The 21,460-nt window shown below is 31.3% G+C and overlaps 1 protein-coding gene across 4 annotated transcripts in view; it reads right to left on the bottom strand.

Moving 5' to 3' along the window:
• Positions 1–21,460, bottom strand: part of LOC145291979 (synapse-associated protein 1-like) — a 212,861-nt gene that overhangs the window by 11,164 nt on the left and 180,237 nt on the right. For 2 of the 4 annotated variants that reach the window (XM_080137933.1, XM_080137932.1), the window contains one exon: positions 8,751–8,960. The exons of the other annotated variants lie outside the window; for them this stretch is intronic. In XM_080137933.1, the coding sequence (XP_079994059.1) occupies positions 8,751–8,960 (210 nt within the window). The remainder of the gene's footprint in view (positions 1–8,750; positions 8,961–21,460) is intronic. 4 annotated transcript variants of the gene reach the window in all.

The raw sequence follows: 21,460 nt of genomic DNA, 5'->3' as shown, positions 1-21,460 counted from the left end.
GTCAATGATAACATGATCTGTATTCTGCATAAATATGCATTTTTTAAACAAATCAAGCATTGGGGAAGAAACAAAAATCAAACTTTTCTATTCCAATAAAATATATTTCCTTTAAACAATGAACTATTTACATCATAGTCATCAGAATTAAATTCTTCATTCCAATGTTTGTTAATTGTTATCCTATAGTAAGTGACCACACACCATTTTCACTTTTATAACATTTTCAATTAGCTGCTCCTGACATTATATATGGAACTACCAAGATGAATGTTCTGCTTGTTAATAATAGCATTAAAAATAAAAAAATTATTTTCATGTTTTCTTCTGAAGATTAAAATTACATGAATATATATATATATATATATATATATATATATATATATATATCAACCATTTAAAATAAAGTAGAATTTTGGAAATATGTATTGATGTCTAATATCTATTGCTAAAATTTCACAAAAATCTGAGGTATCTGAATCTTTACCCAGAATTTCCAGCTCAATTTTTCCTCTTTGCATAAAACTAAATTAAACTAAATATAGCCCACAAACCATAACCTAGCAAGTGTTTCAAAATTTTTAATGATCAGTTAATTAGTTTTTGTGTTAATATAACACAGTAAACATATTTTAACTTTATGCAAAGATTACATTAGTTGTCACACACAAACACACATATATCGTTACGTTTAAGATCTTTGTTCCTTAGAAGGGCTGGTTGAGTTTGAATAAAATATGTATTATATACGTTTGAAGCCAAAAGAACGTATTATTACAAAATAAACAGACATTTATTTTGAAATTTATATTGAAATTCATAAATATAAATTTAAAACAAAATAAATGTCTGTTTATTTTGTAATAATGTGCTGTTTTGGCTTCAAACGTATATAATACATATTTTATTTTATATATATCATTAGTTATTCCAAAAGCAGGTGTATTTTATTTCACACTCATAGTATTTCATTCATATGTTTATATAGCACATCTTACACTGGTTTTGTTAAATAGTAGAAGTTTAAACAACTCATCAGAGACAGATGTTTATTCCTTGGAAAACAAACAGTTGGAGAGTTTGATTTTTTTATTTTAATAATTTTTTTCCCTGGCATAAAAGGGATACTGTAAAGGAAAAATGTTGATAAAAGAAAATGGAAATCTTTTAAAGTTCACAAAGTCATAAGAATAAAAAAAATTTTAAAAACTCGTATTAGGAGCTCTTTTGAAAAAAAAAAAGAAAAAAAAGTTGAATTCAAAGCCCATCAGGAGATTTGATTTATCAGATCTCAGCCATACTTCTATAAGTTGTGTTTAGGTTCAAAATTAAAAGCAACAACTTATTCACAAACTCTAGATCATATTCACAAAATAATTATAATGGAAAATACGTTAAATTTAATCAGATTCATTAAATCAAAGAGTTCTGGTGAAAATTAGAAATCTAGTTTTTGGTGTTGGTTTTCATTAATCAATCAACTTCCGGCCAGGGATTTTTATCCTTGGGCCTCCCAAATCAATAATGTTGATTGAGGTGTAATGCTGTTCCTGTACAGTTCTATGAGGTCTATCCTCTCAGGCTTTGTCTTCTCTCTTTGAGAAGGAGTTAGTTTATTGTTAATCACTTGAGACACCCTTATTGGTGAATGCTAATGGGGTTGCCCAGGCATTTTTTTTGTAGGTCAGAATGCCCTTCTTCAGGGACGCTGACTTCTCAAACCTATTTTCCAACCCTGGTGTGACAGTTCTTACAGTGGACGAGAACTAAATACCTCAATCAACTTTCTCTACATGAACATGCTTGTGCAGTATCTGTTCTGATATTACACTTCATATTTTCTCTCCTCAGTTAATGACTAAGGCAATTTTTATTTTTTTATCTCAATCCAGAGTGACACATAAATATAATTGATATTAAAAAAGGTTGAAAATAAACCTTTTCTATTGAGCAATGATGAACCAATAATAAAACAAGGGTTGTGCAATCCCCAACTGCACTTCTCTTCAACTAACATTGCTTAAACCCAGTAACAGAAAAAAAATATCACAACTAGAAACAAAAAGGTTGGTATTAGTTCAGTTTTCCCTCTTCTATATTAGTTTCTTTATCTAGGATTTAGTTATGTTTAATGACTAGGACAAGAGAATATTCTTTTCATTATTTTGACTCTCGAGTATATATCAGTTAATATCTTATATATTTTTAAATAGAGAAATGTGGTTCTCAATTGATTAACTGTGTATAACTGTGTCAGATATATACTCGAGAGTCAAAACAATGATAAGAATATTCTCTTGTCAAAGCCCTAATAATGAGGGTTTTTTTTTTTTTTTTACATTTTGGGATATTTTCATCCTAAATTTCAGGCACATATTCAGAACTAATGCTTCAATCGGCACACAAATTTTCAGAAGTTACAAAAATATTTTCAAGAACAATTACTTTCTAGTACTATCTTTAAAACTAATTGAAGCTCCAAAATAGCTGAAAATAATCTCGTCATCTAAATTTCTCTGCTAAACCATATTTGATATTTAAAAGAAAAAAAAAATATTGAAACCTACATATGCAGTCAGTTGTTTCTATTGCCAAAAGCAACTCTACATTTTTTACTGATTAAGCAGCACATTTTGGCCAAGATCAAAGTGTAGATTTTATTTTGATACTACACTTCATCTTTTCTGTCTTCGGTCAGTGAAAACAAATCCCTCTAGACTGAGGCAATTTTAATTTTTTTCCAAATCTATATTGCCCCCCCCTTTTTTAGGGAGCTGGATTTTCCCCAAAATTAAAAACCGACCTTGTATCTAACTCTGCCCACCTGGAGAGACAAGTAAATAGGAATACAGTAATAAAACTAACAAAGTCTCCAAGGGATTGGCCAAACAATCCCTACCAGATTTCACCATTGTTGGGGGAGGGGATCCAGGTAGGTAATGCTGGCTCTGAAGTAGAGAAAACAATAACAGTGAGAATCAGATAAATTATATGAAAGTATAAGAATAGTAGTACCAGCCTTATATATATATATATATATATATCACAGGAGATTAAGCATTTCAATTCAGGATTAAAACTAAGAATTATTAATCAAAAAATTTCATCAAGTGAAACAAAGATTTTAAACAGTTTCAAACATTAAAAATAGGAATATTTTAAAATGATGCATACAAAGTAAGCGCACATAGAGATTAACCAGACAGCATTTGAGTTTAGCCATGCAAGAGAAATTTTGTAAAAGAGCAAAGAGAAAAATATTAGATTAATTAAAAAGGGATAAAGCAACAACAAATAAAATCCGGGTGCATTGGAGTTGATGCAATCAGCTTGAAATAGAATGAAAAAAAAAAAAAAAAATTGAAAGACAAAGTAAAAAAGACAACAAAACAATGCAACAATTAAGTGGAAGAGAAAACTGTCATTGTGTAGTTTTTATAGTTAAATGTCAGGAGATCTACTTATTGAAGATAGTAACATAAATGATAAAATGTAATTAGCTAAACACTATTGCAATTTCATGGCAGCGTCAATCATCACAAGTGTATTCTATGCAATTTTGTTTATCCTCATGAACTAGTTTTTATATGTCAGCATTTAGATTGGTGTTCTTTTTAATTTGCAAAATGTAATGTTACATAAATACTGTTAATTTTGGCGATTTACTTTTTGATTGAGATTGTAAATCAATGGCAGGGTTGAAACTGCAACAAAGTGTTAAGCTAAATACATTTTATTATTTATTATTGATATAATACTGTCCAATAGAATACAATAGAATGTTTTTTGTCTTCATTCAGTGCTGATCCAATTGGAGGAGGTAAGGTAGGTAGAGTTCATTATGAAAAGTAGTGATTGAGAGTGGACTTGATAAGGCAACAGAGATGATGATTCTCAGATTGTTGATTTAAGTTTACCCACTATTTTTGGAATAATGCCTAAATGTGATTGATCAAAAATCTTGCTAATTTCACTCTCAATGTGAGCAGAGATGACACTCATAAACATTCTTGGGGGTTGAAGACCCTTACATCAAGTAAAACCACAAAGCTGTGCACATAAAAACATCGTTTTTTTTATGACTGAAATAGAGAATATTGTCATGTCAAGATAATGATTAAAAAAAAAAGCAGATTACCTGCATAGTAATAAAAAGCAACCATAAGGAGAGTTGATAATTAGTTTTAAGAAACCCCCATTGAAATTAGTGCATCTGTTTGTCATTTCACAATGACATTTAATTCACTCAATTGTCAGCATTCAACGTTAAATGCATTCCTTTTTACTGCTCTCATTTTAATTCTTTATAAATGAATGATTATTCAACTCAATTACCTTAAGGCTTAAACAATACGAGAGTATGAAGAATTTATACAATAGTAAAAGCATACATTATGTAATAACTAGGGCTAGGACAACAGCATATTCTTTTAATCGTTTTGACTCTTGAGTGTGTATCCATTGATATCTTATATGCTTTTATATAGATGTGCTTCTCGGTTGATTAACTGTGTTGAATATATACTCGAGAGTCAAAACAATGAAAAGAGTATGCCGTTGTTATAGCCCTAGTAATGACTAACACTTGTTTTTTATCATTATTATTTGAGAACTTATGAGGATGGACTATGACAAGTATAAGTATTCAAATGTTGCCCATGCCATCTGTGATTCTCAATACTCCCATAATATTCTTCATCCAGTTGATGATACATCTCATTAACACTTATCCTCAAGTTGCTTTTAGCTTTGATAAGTGGTGACTTATAAAAAGAGAAATTGTAGAGAAAGTAATAGCTATTTATCTCCCTGCCATAGAAGGCTGATGTGAATCAAGGGTCAGAAAGTGAGATTTGAATAGCCAGTGCCCTAGAGGGAGAGCACTCTGGTCTGCAAAAGATGCCTGGGCAGCTCTGTCAGCATTCCCCAGTTTGGGGGTTGGCAATAAACTAATGCCTGCTCAAAGGAAGAAAGCAAAGCCTAGGAGAGTGGGCCTCCTAGAACTGAACAGGGTAAGAGATATACCCAAGTCAACAAGGAACAAACCATCTCAACAATGACTTAGACTGTTGGTTTTGGTGCTGAAAATTATCTACACATTTCTTTTATTGGGTTTGTTGTTTTATTTTTGGTATATGACTATTTGGTGGAATTATGTCTTAGACAGCATGAGGTCATGAAGAAAGTCTCTGGTTGCAAATAGAATACACAATGTCATAATTAAAGATAAAAACTAGCACAAAAATTCTATAGTTGTTTTAATCCTTAAGTAATGCCATAATCATGTTTTTTTTTTGTTTTTTTTAATTCAAGACAGATTTAACTTGAAAAATTATAAATTAACTTCATTTTGTTGTTTATCAGAATTAACTAAGCTTGTCACCAGTGGCAAGTCAAATTGCCAAGGCCAATGCGATTTATTGATTGCCTTTCTTAAAATGACAGCAACAGCTGATACATATTAAACCCTGCGAATAAAAAATGAACATTTGTTTCAAAAGGTAATTCCCAATGTCTTTCTACTTCCTGAAAAATAACCAGCAGTCAGACACAAAATAAGGCATTTTTATTTTTATATTGATTATAGCATCAAAATCTACAGATACAGAAGATGACTATGAACTTGGACACTTTTGTTGATGTTAAAAATAATTCTTCTCGATGTCCTATGCAGCATTTCATGGCAGCAAACCCATTCACTTTATGCAACAATAGAATGAACAGCTTTTTTTTTTAACTTGTCCATTGTCTTACTAATGCATATTTTTTAGTACCTCATCAGCAACCATCATGAGAACCAGGATGTTGATACAGCAAGAAATGATAGCAAGTAAACAGATGCTTTCCCGTATCTATTTATGTTATGGAAAGAAAGAGGCTGAGAGACACCAGGGGCTCTGATTGGTTGAGCTAGATCATATTTTAGGAGAGCAGGCATATTTGAAATAAGAATTAAGAAACAGTTAGTATTTGGAAGTAGTGTGGTGGTGGGGGGGGGTCTTTCGTTGTGGAAGAGAAATGTTAATAGAAGGTAAACAAAAATGATGAATAGCTACTTAAAAAAAAAAATAATCAAGATGATTTTCCCAACCTTCTCTCTCTACTTGTGTGTGTGTGTGTGTGTGTGTGTGTGTGTGTGCAGAAGGCAATACAAAACACATTTTCTAAACAACTCCAATTTGTGTATTTATTTATTTTCAGACTTATCCTCATCTTCATAGTTGTTGTTTCACCACATTTCAGCCAATTCATCCTCTGGCCTTCTTCAGTATTCCTATCCCTTCACAATTAGTCACCTGAGGAGGTCAGAGGATGCATTGACCAAAATGTGGTGCAACAACTATGAAGATAAGCATAAAAGTCCGCAAATCAATAAATAAATACACAAATTAATCATCTCAAAGAATTAAAAGATAAAATAAAACTCCAATTGGATTCAACTAAAGGAGTCAACATTATGAGAAAGACAGCAAGAACACATGTGGAAGGCAGGAAACAGGAAGTTATTCTTTCATGAAACAAAAGATAACTCCTCTACCCCTCCCAATTATGCATCATTTGAAATCTTAGCTTTCACAGCAGTATTCAGTTTTTAGAGAGAAGAGTCATTGATGGAAAGAAGAGAAGAAAAAAAAGCAAGGAAGAGAAAGAAAGAGAGAATAAGTCAAATAATGAGTTGAGGATTTAGCAATTTGGCAAAAATAATTTGTTATATTTAAAAAAAAAAAAAAAAAAAAACAGATTTCAATCAAAAAGCACTTTTTTCGGAATTAAAGGCTAAAAGGCAGAGAATTTACATCCTTGAGAATCTAAGAAGTCCAGTTGACTCGGCCGAAGAAATTGGTAAGAAGTAAATTTGAGTTGGTTTTTTTCTATTCACTTTAAGTCATTTTCCAGCTATGAGGAAATAAATGACTAAGTAGTCAACACGTGGAATCTAGAGAAAGCCACTAGAAATTGCTAAAGGAATATTCAACATTTATCTTAAAACACTTCATTCATTCATCTGCACTATCTTGTTGAAACTCGTTTTCTTTTGAAAGAGACTTGTTTTTCAAGAATTAAGACATTGTGGAAATATTTATTACATCCTCTGGAAGCAATAGCCCAACTTTTGGGGGAGGGGAGGGTTGTTGATAAAATAATTTGCATTTTGCAAATAGAGTACACTATGGCATTTTATATAAAGCAGATAGAAATTGTGTTTAATAGACTAGAACCATTTAGTTTGTGTTCTTGTGAAAAAAATAGAATATTTGAAGAACGATATGTTCTTTGTAAATTGAGTCATTTGACAAAGGATGAGGAAGAGCACGAGTAAATGAAGACAAGAATTTTTATTGGATGCCCAGCATCTCCATCCATATCAAACTTATGGTATATGAATACTTTGAATAAAATCGGACAATCTTAAACTATTTCATAATCAGAAGTATTTTCGCACAATTTTTTTATGGTCAGATGGAAAAAGCATGACGGCACGTGGCACGGATGAGGAGCATGTGAAATATTCCCACCTGAATCTCTTGGAATTTCAATTAATCTTCTCCAGAATTCCTTTCAACAACTGAACACATTTTATAACGCTCTGAAATTGAACTCGGAATAAGATGACCAGCGATTGTAGTACTGAAAAGCCTCTGGAAAGAGGAAAGTTCATCTGCTTAAGTGTGTGGAAAAGATGCAATTCAGTCTTTTGGTGACATTTGTAAATATTTCATACAGAATAGTGCAATTACATGGGTAGGTGAAGAGGCGATAACCAGTTGGTGTGCAAGAAGTGTAAGACAACGAAGATGGATGAAAACTCAGATGTGGAGAAAATAGATTTGGATGGTGAGTTTACTGAGGTTGTCGAGAAGCTTTGTTAACTTTGTTATAATATTGAAGCATAGGGAGGAACTGGTGCAGGTAGGATTGCAAGAATTAAGAGTGGATGAAGTTCAAAGAACTTTTGCCATTACTAACCAGCAGAGTGTTATCACTGTCTATCAATTCAAGAAAGAGTCTATCAGATAAAGGTGTGCAGTAGGATGAGGCATGGAATGAAATTTGGCTAGAGAGAGCATAGGATATGTGTTGCATGGAGAGTAATGATATGATGATACAATGGACGTTTAATGTTTGGATCTGGTGAGCCCAGTTAATCTTGACAGCATAGGGATGTGTGTAGAGAAGGAGCCTTCATTGATGTTGACATTGAAAGAATGGATGAGAGTGCATAGTCTAGTAGATGTACAACAGTTGAGGTAGCAGGTTCAGTTGGCAGGTGAAGGTCAAAGAAAACCTGGGAGGAAATAAGAATTGGTTTGATAGGAGGGATTTAAAGACCTGGCCAGAGATAGGTTAGTTTGGAAGTCAATTTCTAAAAGCATTCTAACAAATGTTAGCATATAAAACAGATGTTATGAGGATGCGGACATGTAATTATTTATAGTACAAAAGTCTTTTTGTTGAATAGATGGCTTTTAAAAAGAGAGAGATGGTGGGGAGGAAAGATATAGGTAAAAGTAGATGGAAAAAGTAGACTCATGTCCACCGTAGGTAGCAGAATGCAATAGAATGCTTCCCATTTCAAAAAAAGAACCTGACCCTCATATATGTGCCAATGGGTTTTAGGTTTAAAGCCAAACCATTTTTCAGCCTCAGCAAATGATTGAAGCGGGTGGAGAGGATATCGGTCACAACCCGTAGTGCACCAAGCTTTCTGGGCATCATTTCAAGGCAGAAGGAGAGTGGGGGTGGGTTACCTGCATCGGGTTTGCTGGCCTCTTTATTTTGGACAGAAAGCTGTTGCATTTCCTTGCGGATTTCTTCATCATCAATCGGGTTGTTTGCAAAAGCATCACTGATGAATTCATTGTCATGAGGTGGACTTTCAGGGGGCAACTCTTCTTCTTTCTCACTAGGGGCACTTGCTGCCACAGGAGGAGAAGTGATATTTTGTGGGGAGGACCGTTCTGAAAGAAAAAGGTGTTTTTTTTTATATATACACACACACGCACAAAAAAAAAAAAAAAAGAATTCATATTAAGGATTAGTTTTCTATTAGAAATAGAATGCTATATGCACACATGTAGAATTGAAGACATTTTAAAAATTAATTGGATGTGGGGGAAGGGTTTTAGTAGAGATGAGAGGGTTTAAAAACTATATTTTAATAACATTTTAAAAACGAAACAAAAACAAATTGTACTTACATAGTAAAAGATAAGAAAATAGTTAAAGAAATGAAATGCAAAAAGTAGTGATGGGACGATCAATCAAAATTAAAATAAGAAAAAACAGAATTTTTTTAGGTAATCCGTAACATTTTAGTCAAATTTCCGATTTCAAGAAAAAAACAAAACAAAAAAAAAACGATTTTTTTTTTTTAAACATAATTTTTCATTGCCAGTGCTAATGATCAAAATGATAAATATTGATGGTTTTTAATAAAACTAATATTTCTTTACATCATAACAAATTTATTTATCTATTTGTGCCATATTTACATAAGAAAAAATGGCACACATGAAAAAAAAAAAAAAAAATCTCACGAGTTTATCAAATCATTATTTTCAATCAATCACGAGAAAAAGATTAGAGAAAAAATAATTCAATATTCATGTAATGTACGCCACCCTACTCCCAACTCCAAAAGTACTTATACTTTTTCAAAAATAAATCCTAGTAATCCGGTAATCCTAAAATTAAAAAAAAAAAAACTATAACAAAATATTTAGAAATTTAACATTAATCAGAATCAGTAATTATATCGGAATTGTGAAAAATAAAAAAATTTTGAATCGTCCCATCACTAGTAGAAAATAATTTTTCGTATATCTTAACTAAGCTGTAAATCAGTAAAAGTATGAAATGCTTCGAGATGCTGTTTCTAAACGATTTGGTTATGTGGTATATGTTGATAGTTGTGGCAGTTAGGGTTTCTGAAAATTCATCTTCAACTTAATTTTTTTATCAATTGATTTAAATGGTCAAGTAAAAGAAAAAAAAAACAAAGAAAAACAAAACAAGAAAAACAATAGGATAAAAGAAAAACAAAAATCAAAAAGGAAAAAAGAAAAACAAAATCAAAAAAGAAAAACAAAATCAAAAAGGAAAAAAGAAAAACAAAATCAAAAAAGAAAAACAAAATCAAAAAGGAAAAAAGAAAAACAAAATCAAAAAGGAAAAAAGAAAAACAAAATCAAAAAGGAAAAAAGAAAAACAAAATCAAAAAGGAAAAAAAAATCAAAAAGGAAAAAAGAAAAACAAAATCAAAAAGGAAAAAAGAAAAACAAAATCAAAAAGGAAAAAAGAAAAACAAAATCAAAAAGGAAAAGAAAAACAAAATCAAAAAGGAAAAGAAAAACAAAATCAAAAAGGAAAAGAAAAACAAAATCAAAAAGGAAAAAATCAAAAAGAAAAAAAGAAAAACAAAATCAAAAAGGAAAAAAGAAAAACAAAATCAAAAAGGAAAAGAAAAACAAAATCAAAAAGGAAAAGAAAAAAAAATCAAAAAGGAAAAAATCAAAAAGAAAAAAAGAAAAACAAAATCAAAAAGGAAAAAAGAAAAACAAAAAGGAAAAATACAAAGATAATTTTTTTATGAGTAATTTTTAAAAATCTAATTCATAAATTATATTTGTAATTATAGTTTTAACAAATTATGAAAAGTGAAAATACCTAATTTAGTGTAACTATTTTGATATAAACAAAAAATATTACTTTTTGATATTTTAGTTAAAAATCATCCTAAAAAATAATAAATGCTAGAAAAAAACGATTTATGATATGAATTAAAAAAAACAAAAAAAACGTTTTCATGTAAAATCAAAATTTAAGACCATTTCATCACAAACTTATTTTCAATAATATCGTGTAAAAATAAGTGAATATTATCAAACAGTTTATAAAAAATTGGCATAATAAAATAAACTTCAACTAAAAATTATTATTTAAAAATTAAGAAAAAAGTTTTAATACAATTTTGATGTGTATCTTCAATCTATATAAATAAAACAGTAAATGTATGTATGTATGTGTGTATGTATGTAAGTATGTGTGTACATATGTAAGTATTGTGTACATATGTAAGTATGTATGTATGTGTGTGTGTGAAAATATTTAACTGATAAACTCTTAAACTATTGGACACATAACATTGAAATTAACAGGAAATAGTAATCATACACTAAGAATGGTTTATAATAAGTAAAATCTTTGTTTGGATGGATGAATTAAAGCATACAGAAACATGTTGGCAAATTGAAATGCAAAATGTTCTTTTTAACTTGCAAACATATTCCTATTACTTTTGTGCATGCGCAAATTTATTCATAGCTTAAAGTTGTTTAATTTCAAAACCTTTCTTATTTGCTGGGTTAGCTCAAACAGTAGGGAATGCGGCTAGAGTGCTGTTTTGGTTTTGATTCTAGTTGATGAAACCTAAGTCATTTTTTAATCTTTTGAAATCAGTACTATATATTAGAGAGCTACAGAATGACACCAGGAGAGTGGGTAGGCAAAAAACTCTGGTACAAAAACGGAGTTAAATGCCACCTAAAAGAAATGGCCACCTACAAGAAATGGCCACCTAAAAGAAATGGCCACCTAAAAGAAATGGCCATTGATATCCCAAACTGGGAAACAAGTGACCAAGGGAGTTGGCGCAGCAGCCCATACAAAGGGAAAGTAGTGATCAAAAATGGAAGAGAGATTGCAGCCCAACAGACATTTCCAAAGACACAATTCCGGCTGCTCCGCATGTGATACTTGTGGAAGGATGTTCCACACCAGGAGAGCTTCAACTCTGGCGGATAATGTACCAGGCTTTTGCTTAGTCATCTTCAAACATGAAGGACTACGAAGAATGAAATGGAATATATTAGGTACAATATAATATTCAGTAGAGATTTGTTTCTATAATAATAATAAATACGCAATCTGCATGAAGTAATATGTATATTTTACGATCAAGCAAAGCCGGGTGCCCCCACCCTTCTGCTAGTCTCCAATAAATAACACTGACCAGAATATATGTATCTCATATTATCATTGCTTTCCACACTGAATTATTCAACAATGTTAAAGTTAATCTGCTTAGCATTTGCCTATATGTACTTATTCACATTAATGCTTTCCATACTAAATTATTATGCCACTGTCTCAGTTATCCTTTTGTGGAATGTGGAGTTTCTAAAAATGAAATGTTTATTTAAGTACTAGCAAGCTGCCCGGCATTGCCTGGTCATAAAACATGCTTAAATATATTTTAATTCATGCAGATTTCATATTTATTATTATAGCGCAAATTCTCTGTCGATTAGTACCTAATATGTATATGTATGTGTACTTACTAAAAGAATAAGAGTTATTAGATTACAAATTTAATTCTTTATTGTAGAAAATACATAGAATAAATACAAGTTGTCTTGGCTGGGCAATTACTAATTCAACCTTTCATCATAGTACTGATATCTCTGAAGATATGAAATCTGAAACTTCGGTTTTTGGCAGACATACTCATGACAAACTAGTTGGTACCAAGTGGTATTAGAACCGCCACCTGGATAACAGAGCCCTGGTAATAATCCAGGAGTTAGCATCAGGATACTTTGTCGCCTGATCGCTTTTGCATCTGTGTATTTACTCTGTGCCATTCCTTTCGGTATTATCAGCTAAACCTTCCCTGACTTTGCATGCAACTACTAATCCTTGTGCAAAGAGTTTAAACCTACAATCCTGTAAGTTAATAGCTGCAACCAACAAGGAGGACTCCATACAGACAAGACAACCTTGAGGCACAATTTTCACGAGATCTATACAGAAGTCTATCTCACTCAGCAAAAAAAAAAAAAAAAAAAAAAAAAAAAAATCTGGGATCCATTACATTCAAAATTGTTTTGTAAATGCTTCCATGTTCCATAATCTTTTTTTTTATTTTCACTATCTAAACTTAAGAGGCAAATAAAGCAATGTTAGAATGGATCCAGCAGTAATGGCAACTAAGGTGTCACTCTTTGCAAGTCTCTCAAATTGAAGATCCACCATACAGTTTAAGCTAATGCCCAAGACCTAAAATAGCAGTGAACATTGACATTCTAAATTGGTTTGGATTCCACAATATAGCATGAAGTTAAGAAAATATGCAACCACTGTGATAGAAACATGAAAAATAGCACAATATTGGCATCAATATTGTTCTATTATAAAATAAAATCTGAATAGACTGGACAAAAATATGGCATCAAAATATGCTGATAATTAATAGTGAATCATGAATTCCTGAAATACCAAATCAAGATTGCTAACAGCATTGAATATTCTTCAAGGACATTTTTGTCTTTTTTAGCGTATGCACAAAGATGGTTGACATTCCAAAGATGGTTGATACTGCACTTTAGATAGACAATGTATTAGGACAGTTTGAATTGTAATTAAAACAATTAAGTTTAATAACAGGTGATAGCAAGAATACATTATAAAATTTTATTCAATTTAACATATAAAACGATTTTGTCAGATTTTGAAAGTCAGACCCAAATAGCAGTTAATCTGAAAAATTAAACTTTACTTTTGCCTAGTCAATTTTCATTTGTTACCATGTTGTGTGCAATATAATAATGTACTTTACTACGATTTATTGTTTAAAATTACATTGAAGCAGTCATCTAGACTGGACTATGAAACATTTTAAAATCATCTAAAAATAAAAATCAGCCAGGAGTATACCTCATATTTTAGATTGAAGAGTATAATAATAGTTGTCTACCTTATGTGCAAACATAAAAATTTAAAACTAAAATGACTTCATTACATAATGACCAACATTTAATAAGTTCAGCTAGTTAGCAATGAAATATTTTATTAAAAAATAATGAAAAATAAGTTTTAAAATAATTTTCTTCTGTATTGAGAGACAATGGATATCCCTTGAAAGGGGATCATGCAACAGTTTACAGTGAAATATGGTCTATGCAATCTGCAAGTACTCTATCAATAGGTAGTCTTTTATGAGTAAATAAAGGAGGTAATTCATTATATATACAAGCAAATGAAAGTATTATCAGCAGCAACTGACTTTAAAATTGTAAATAAGTTGAGAAGCAATGAAGACGAACAAACCCAGAAGATATTACCAAAAACATTATCACTCCACAAGAAATAAAAAAAGCAGAACCCACGCAAGATTTTTTTTTTGGGGGACAGATACATCATTTTTTCTCAGGCTTATGACAGGTTTGTTTAGAATGCCAGCAGCAACTCTGTGTGTGTGTGTGTGTGTGTGTGTGTGTGTGTGTGTGTGTGTGTGTGTGTGTGTGTGTGTTCCCCCCCCCCTCAACCAGAACAGCTGAATGAGAGTCCCGGGATTCTCTTCAAATTGTGATACACTAATTGAGACAAAAAAGGAGAAACAACAAACAAAAACAAATCCCTTTACATACAACAATAATATACACAAGAGAAAAACCCATCAACGTATGGAAAAGAAATTTTTTTTTTTTAAGCTGATCCATCAGAAGTAAGCATATGTTTATTCAACAACGAAAAAACTTAGGCTTAACTGAGCAAAGAAAATCACATTTTTAAGTAACTCAATACCCTTGAGTCAATCCAAGCAACAATTTAAGCATATCTTTAAGAATATAGTCACAGTTGACATAGCAAAGTGTATCTGTTTTAATACTACACTTCATCTTTTCTGCCCTTGATTAATGAAGAAATCTTTCTAGATTGGGACAATTTTTACAATTTATAAACATTTATATATGCCTATAAACATTTCTTTTGTGATCTGTCCCCGTATTGAATCAATGCTTACATTAAAGTGTAGTACCAGTTCCGATGCTATACTTTATCTAGTCTGTTCTTGGTCAGTGAAAGGAAAAAATTTTCTAAACTGGGGCATATTTTTTTGCTATGGGAGATAAATTCTGTGCTTTTTACATTTTAAAGTGATTTCATCTGGTTTTATGATTTTGTCGATCACACTTAGAGATAGAAAAAAAAGTTAACTACCCTAAAAAGTTATGATGGCCCTGAAATGGAGGATCATTTTATGTTTAATTTATATGTGAAACTAATTACTTTATTTAAATTGTCAAATATTTCTTTTCTAGATGTTCACATGTAATCATTTGAAAAAAATAAAATCACATTTTGAAGAGAGATAGCTGAGTGTCCTCATCTACTTTAAAATATAAATATAATTTCATTTTAATTTGACAAATTTCTTAATGTTATTCTAGTGCTTGTCCATAAAAATACATAGGTGAAAGTATCAGTTTCAAATAAATTAACAAGAGGTAAAAATAGGTATTTATACCAAAAATCTCTACCCAGCTTTACATATTTCTGGCTTTATGAGCTATAAATCGGAAAAATAATAAATTAAAATTCTACTCAATAGTTTTCCTAATTTTTAAACAAAAACAAAAAAATACTTATACCAAATGCAGTAGGACTTAATTATCTACCGACCTGTATACTTTTAAGATGCTGCAAGTTTTAATTTTTTTATATTTCAAAATCTTAATGTTCTTAGTGATCTTTACACACAGAAAAAAAACAAATAGCCACTTGTAGTTTAATTCATGAAATTTGTAAGCAAAATTACTCATCCTATCACTCAGTCCAAGTTGCAAGCCCCCCACCCCACCCCACCTCCATTCCAAATATAGGGTTAATGGTAAGCTAAGTTTTTACAACTTTCCAGGAATTAAACCCCAACAGTGAAACGCAACCATTTTTTCTTTGTGTAGTAAAATAAAGCTTTAAAAAAAATTAAAAAAATTGAAATAAAAAGTTTGAGCACATTAAAAGTATACAGAATGATGTAATTACATTTTACTGCATTTGATATAAATTGGAGCATCAAAACAGTTACTACGCTTTGTTCCTAAACAAAAAGGCCAATAATTTTATTGTTTTAATATTTAATATTTCATGTTTTACTATGTAACTATATTGTATATTCTAAATTTTAACAAATCACAGTTGAATTTCCATGAACACAGTAAACATTGCGGTGTCAGGCCTGACTTTCGTTCATATACTTACATTATATACATATCTCTCTTACTATTATTTATTGAAATGAAAAAATAAAACGGAAAACTAAAACAATTATCTAAATTCTATAAATTTATAAATAAATTTAAGAGTTTAAAAACCAAACTCTTAAAAGTATTACGAACTCTTAAAAATCATGTGAATTAAAATAACTTTAATTATCAAATAAAAATAATTGAAAAAAAGGCCAAATACAATTTTTGAAGTCCATACTTCTAATACAGTCAAATTTAGTCAAATGTGACCTGATAAAAAGGTTGTATGAGCTACTGCTACCCTCTTTCTTTCCCCATTCTTAAGCTTACTTTTCCATTTTTCTTTTCAAGTAGATCATCCTAGGCGCACACAAATGCATAATTTTCAACCAGATCACAGCATGGTGTATCCAATTTATAATTTCACATGTAGGTGTGAAATTATGAGTATTTAACCAATGAAAATGGCTTGTCTATTATTTTCTTGAATTCAAGTGATTCCAATATAAATAACAGCTAGCTGACCAAATATGACAGAGTTCAATTTTCACTGGCTTGTTCCTTTTCTCCAAATTAAAAAACGATCACGGTGTCTAACTCTGCCCTCGTGGGAAGACAAAGTAAATAGGAACAGTTGACAACATCAACCCTAAAAGAAACAAATTATTACTACTATCAGCAACAAAGGTTAGTACCAAACACACACACACACACACACACACACACACACACACACACACACACACACACACACACACAGCCTTTGAATTAAACAAGTATTAATTTTTTCCTTGATTATCCCTTCAAAATGCCCAATTTGAAAAATAGTTATGAAACTGGGCGTAAATATAATCAAGCCTGGGAAAAGTCATATCCATGGCTCAAAAGTGCTGATGATTGTCAGCAAGCATACTGTGTGTTGTACAAAGTGACAGTTTTACCTAAGCAAAGCAATATTTCACAAAGTTCTCTTGATAATTTTATATGTAAAAATCAAGAGGAAGCAGAAATAAAACTTAGTTTAAGTCTAACTTGCCATTCTTCAATCCGTTCGATTGACCATATTGATGAGATGGTGAAAAAATTGTTCTAGAGAATATAAATGCGCATAGAACTAAGTGCAATGCAATAATTAGAATGTGATTTTGGTTGCACTAAAAACTAAAAAATGATTTGAAAGACAAAATATGTTTTACTTGTGGATGAATCCACCGATGTAGCAACTCAGAAACATCTCTGTATTCTTGTTAGATTTTATTGTAATAAGAATGAAAAAATCCAAACAGCTTTTCTACCTATTGTACCAGTAATCGAAACTACTGCACATATTTTGTTTGACAAAACAGTTAAAGAAATAACTGATTTTGGTCAAACTCTTAAAAACTGTAAAGGATTTGCTAGTGATGGCACAGCTTCTATGGTTGGCAGTAAAAATTCAGTGTGGTCACGAATTAAGACCGAATCATCAGGTTGTATTCAGATGAAATGTATCTCATTCTTCGAGTCGTTGCATTGAACATGCATTCTCAAAGTTGTCTGCTAATGTTGGTTTTATTAACTTATATTATGATTCATTAATAGTGCCCTTAGAGGAGTAGAATTCAAAAATTTATTTCAAATAATGAACCCTGTAGATGAATAAAACGACCAAGGGAGAAATGTTCCTCTTCCATTTCAAAATTTATCTAAAACAAGATGGCTAGTAAGAGGAAAAATTTTTATATAATATTTGGATGAACTGGGAGGAATTATTAGGTTATTTTAGGACTTGTAAAGCAAAATTAAGTATTAGTGCAAAATACAAATGTCATCTGTTGGCAGATAGGATTCATTATTTTTATTTTTTGTTTGCAACTCCTGTTTGAAATGTATGAAAGGCTTTTCAACAAAGATGGAACATGTAAACATTAGAAAATGTTGGCTTTGGTGACAGTTTCAGTCAGGAAATCCATAGGTTTATATTAATTGCTGGCACGCAAGTGGACAAAAACTACAAAAATAAAAGTGAAATTGCGGTGTCAAGTTATGTTGCAAGAAGCCTTACATAAAGTAGAAAAAACACTTCCCAAAGCTGCCAACCTGTTTAAAGGGCTTTCATTTCTAAACTCTTATTAAGTTCTTAACCAAAGATTAAGAGCCAAGTTTGAAGATTTGCCATTTCTACAAATCATGGAAAATAAATGTATAATTGAGGCACAATACAGAAACGTTTGTTTGGTGGAATGGTGTGAAGAACCATATTTTGCAGAGAATGGCATTCCTCCAGATTCTCTTAAATTCTGGCAAGGTTTGGCCAAACATGATAATTTTGAGGAACTTGCAGCATATGCTTTAACATCCCTACAAGCAAGTAATGCAACTGTTGAAAGAATGTTTTCTTTATTTACCACTATCAGAACAAAGCCTCATAAAAAAATTCAAAGAAAATTACTGGATGATATTGTAAGAGTTCGTTCTTACCTTTTATATAATAGTATTTGTTGCAAAGACTTTCTATGCACAACTAAAATGATAAAGCTACACAGCAGTAGCAATTTTTATAGTAAAGAAGAAAGCAGCACCACAAACAATGACAAAATCAAGTATTTAGAAGAGGTTCTCCACTGTTTGCCATAAACTTTCAACTTATTATCTTGTTTCTTTGCCATGTTATAGACATTTTCAAGAAGAATTGTTTCTCTTTGCTACCACTGACCAAATGTAAACACTGTCTTTTGCACTGTTATAAATAATATATATGTTCATATGTGCCTTTTATACAATGTCATTTTACTCCATTTGAAAATGTTCCATTTGCAGCTCTGCATCTTTCATGTGTATATAAAAAAAATTAGAACAACTGAACTTTTTGGACTAGTTATATTTGTGTTACCTTTCTACCACATTTACCTCCTTTCTGACATTCTATTCTCATGGACTATCACAAACATTTATGTGCATAGCTGCGCATCAATCTTCTTGTTTTGATGTTTTTCATATTTTTTTTTTTTAAAATAAACTGAACAAGCCACGCATGTGTGGTCCCCCTCTGCTGCTGCATGTGAGAGGATGCTAAAAAATACAGTGAAGAAATGATGAATGTGAGAAGTGTGAAGGGCCAATGTTGCCTTCACATTTTTGCCAAATTTCAGAAAAATCTAATGGATGGGGCAGAAGTTATGTGGTAAAAAGTGTCATTTTTTTTTTTTTTTTTTTTTGCAATTTTGGGTACTTGTGGTCCCATTTGAGCTCCTGGGAACACCAAATCCCAGTGAAAATGGACAAACGGTGCAGTTTCACACCTTAAGACATGTATATTTTAATTCAGCATCATGGAAAACCACTATATAGACATACATATCAAGTTTTTTTTAGTAATATGAAAAAAAGCTCCAAAAAGGCATGTTTTTTTAGCCTTAAAAGTCTCAGAGGGATGAAAACCAGAATTTTGCCAGGGTTACCCATATTGAATTTATATTAAGTATAATGGCCTCCAAATTTCAAGAAAATCTTATGGATGGATCAAACACTATGGAGCAAAAAGTGTCATTTTTTACCATTTTGGGGCATTTTTGATCTCTTTTGAGCCCCTGGGGACGCCGAATCCTAGTGTAAATGGATAATGGTGCAGTTTCAGGCCCTAACATGTATATTTGAGTTGGCCACCGGGAAAAACCACTATAGAGTCAGACATATCAAGTTTTTGTTGAAAAATATGAAAAAAGAGCCACAAAAAGAGGGTGTTTTTAGCACTCAAAGTCCACAGGGACGCGAACAAGAATTTTGCCAGAGTCACCCATACTGGATTTATATTAAGAACAATGGGCTCAACATTTTGGCCAACTTTCAGAAAAATCTAATGGATGGATCAAAAGTTATGGGGCAAAAGGTGTCATTTTTGGCCATTTTGGGGGCATTTTTGATATCTTGAGCCCCTGAGGACGCAACGGGATTTTTTGCAAAAAAACTTTTTTTACTGTGCACACCTATTTAATAAAATGTGAATTTGTGGCAAAATTTCAGGAAAAATTAATAGACGGCTATCTGGCAATCGTCTGGACTATCGGATGAACGGACCCAACTGAAAACATGGGTCCCCCTCCAATAAATCAGGCGACCAATGAGCACTTCGTTCTCTTGTAATTTTTGTGTTTGTTGATCTATCCAATCTGCAATAGTAAATAATGAAAAGTATTTTGAACACATTTTTCAGCTATACTGAAGATGTTAACTCTCAAATGTTTGCATGTTTCCTCTGTTTTATTTTCTTAATGGTGAGCGTGCAAAGTCCTTTATGAAATTGAAATCATAGCATCTTTGCTATCATGTTGGGAAATTAAATATATTTAGATAAATAAATTCACACTATGAAACATAATTCTATAATTTTTTAAATCGTACTAGAGGACGTTAAAGAAAGAATAACATGTGAAAATGTTATATTTAAATAATTTAAGTTAATAATTTTGTAAAAAAAAACACGATTTATCTCCTTTTGCAGAAGAAATTCTGGTTATATATTTTTTTCTTTTCCTTGAATTATTTAATATAAAAATAGTACTAAATATTCTTTAACCTTTTTTTTTTTTTGCATAATGTTAAAAATATCTAAACTGTAGAATGTATTGTAATGAGATTAATTACCTAAATATTAAAAATAAAACCTATTAAATTAAAACCGAAAAATATGTTTGAAGGAGGGGGAGGGGGCAAAGCAAATTTTTAAGTTTCAATTTCATAGGTAACATCTTTGCCAAAAAAACACTACAAAACTAATAAAGAAAAAACTGCAGACATAAAGGTGTTAAAAACTTCAATACAGTCAATTTTCATTTAATTTTCAATTCGGCTTGAGGGAGGGGGGGGGCTTTTTGACCTAAAACGTGTGGCTTCGCTTTTGAATTTGGCCTTTTTTGGCCTTTTTTCCTGAAAAATTTGGCTTCAAATATTTATTATAGTCTGGCAACCCTAGGGTGTCCCTGATTTTACAATAATAAAAGGTCTATTTTCTTAAGCTAAAATAAAATAGAGAGTAATTATTTTAGCCAGAAAATGTTAGATCTGTTGCCACTCTTAGGGAGATGGCAAATAGATGTGAAAGCATTTAAAAAAAAAAAAAAAAAAAAAAAAAAAAAAAAAATAGAACAAAAATAAAATCCAGAAAAGGAATCTGAATCAAAAGAAAAAGATGACCAATATAAGAAGAGACCAAGGATTAAAGGATAAGCGATGAAATATGGGGGGGGGGATTAGAAAATAGGAATGGACAGGAGAGGAGTGGACTGGAAAAAGAAGAGGGAGAGAAAATAATAGAATAAAATGGAGAGAAAGAGTTTGAGGAGAATCAATACAGTATCCATGAACTTGTCCCTTAGAAGAGATTCAGTGTCACCGTGACATTCCACTCACCCAGACACGCGTGCACACACACAGAGGCGATGGGGGGGGGG

This window comes from Euprymna scolopes, chromosome 13 (genome assembly GCF_053919585.1).
Source record: "Euprymna scolopes isolate OS-2025 chromosome 13, ASM5391958v1, whole genome shotgun sequence".
Lineage (NCBI taxonomy): Eukaryota > Metazoa > Mollusca > Cephalopoda > Sepiida > Sepiolidae > Euprymna > Euprymna scolopes.
Note: the sequence above shows the minus strand (reverse complement) of the source record. Positions and strands in the feature narration are given on the sequence as shown.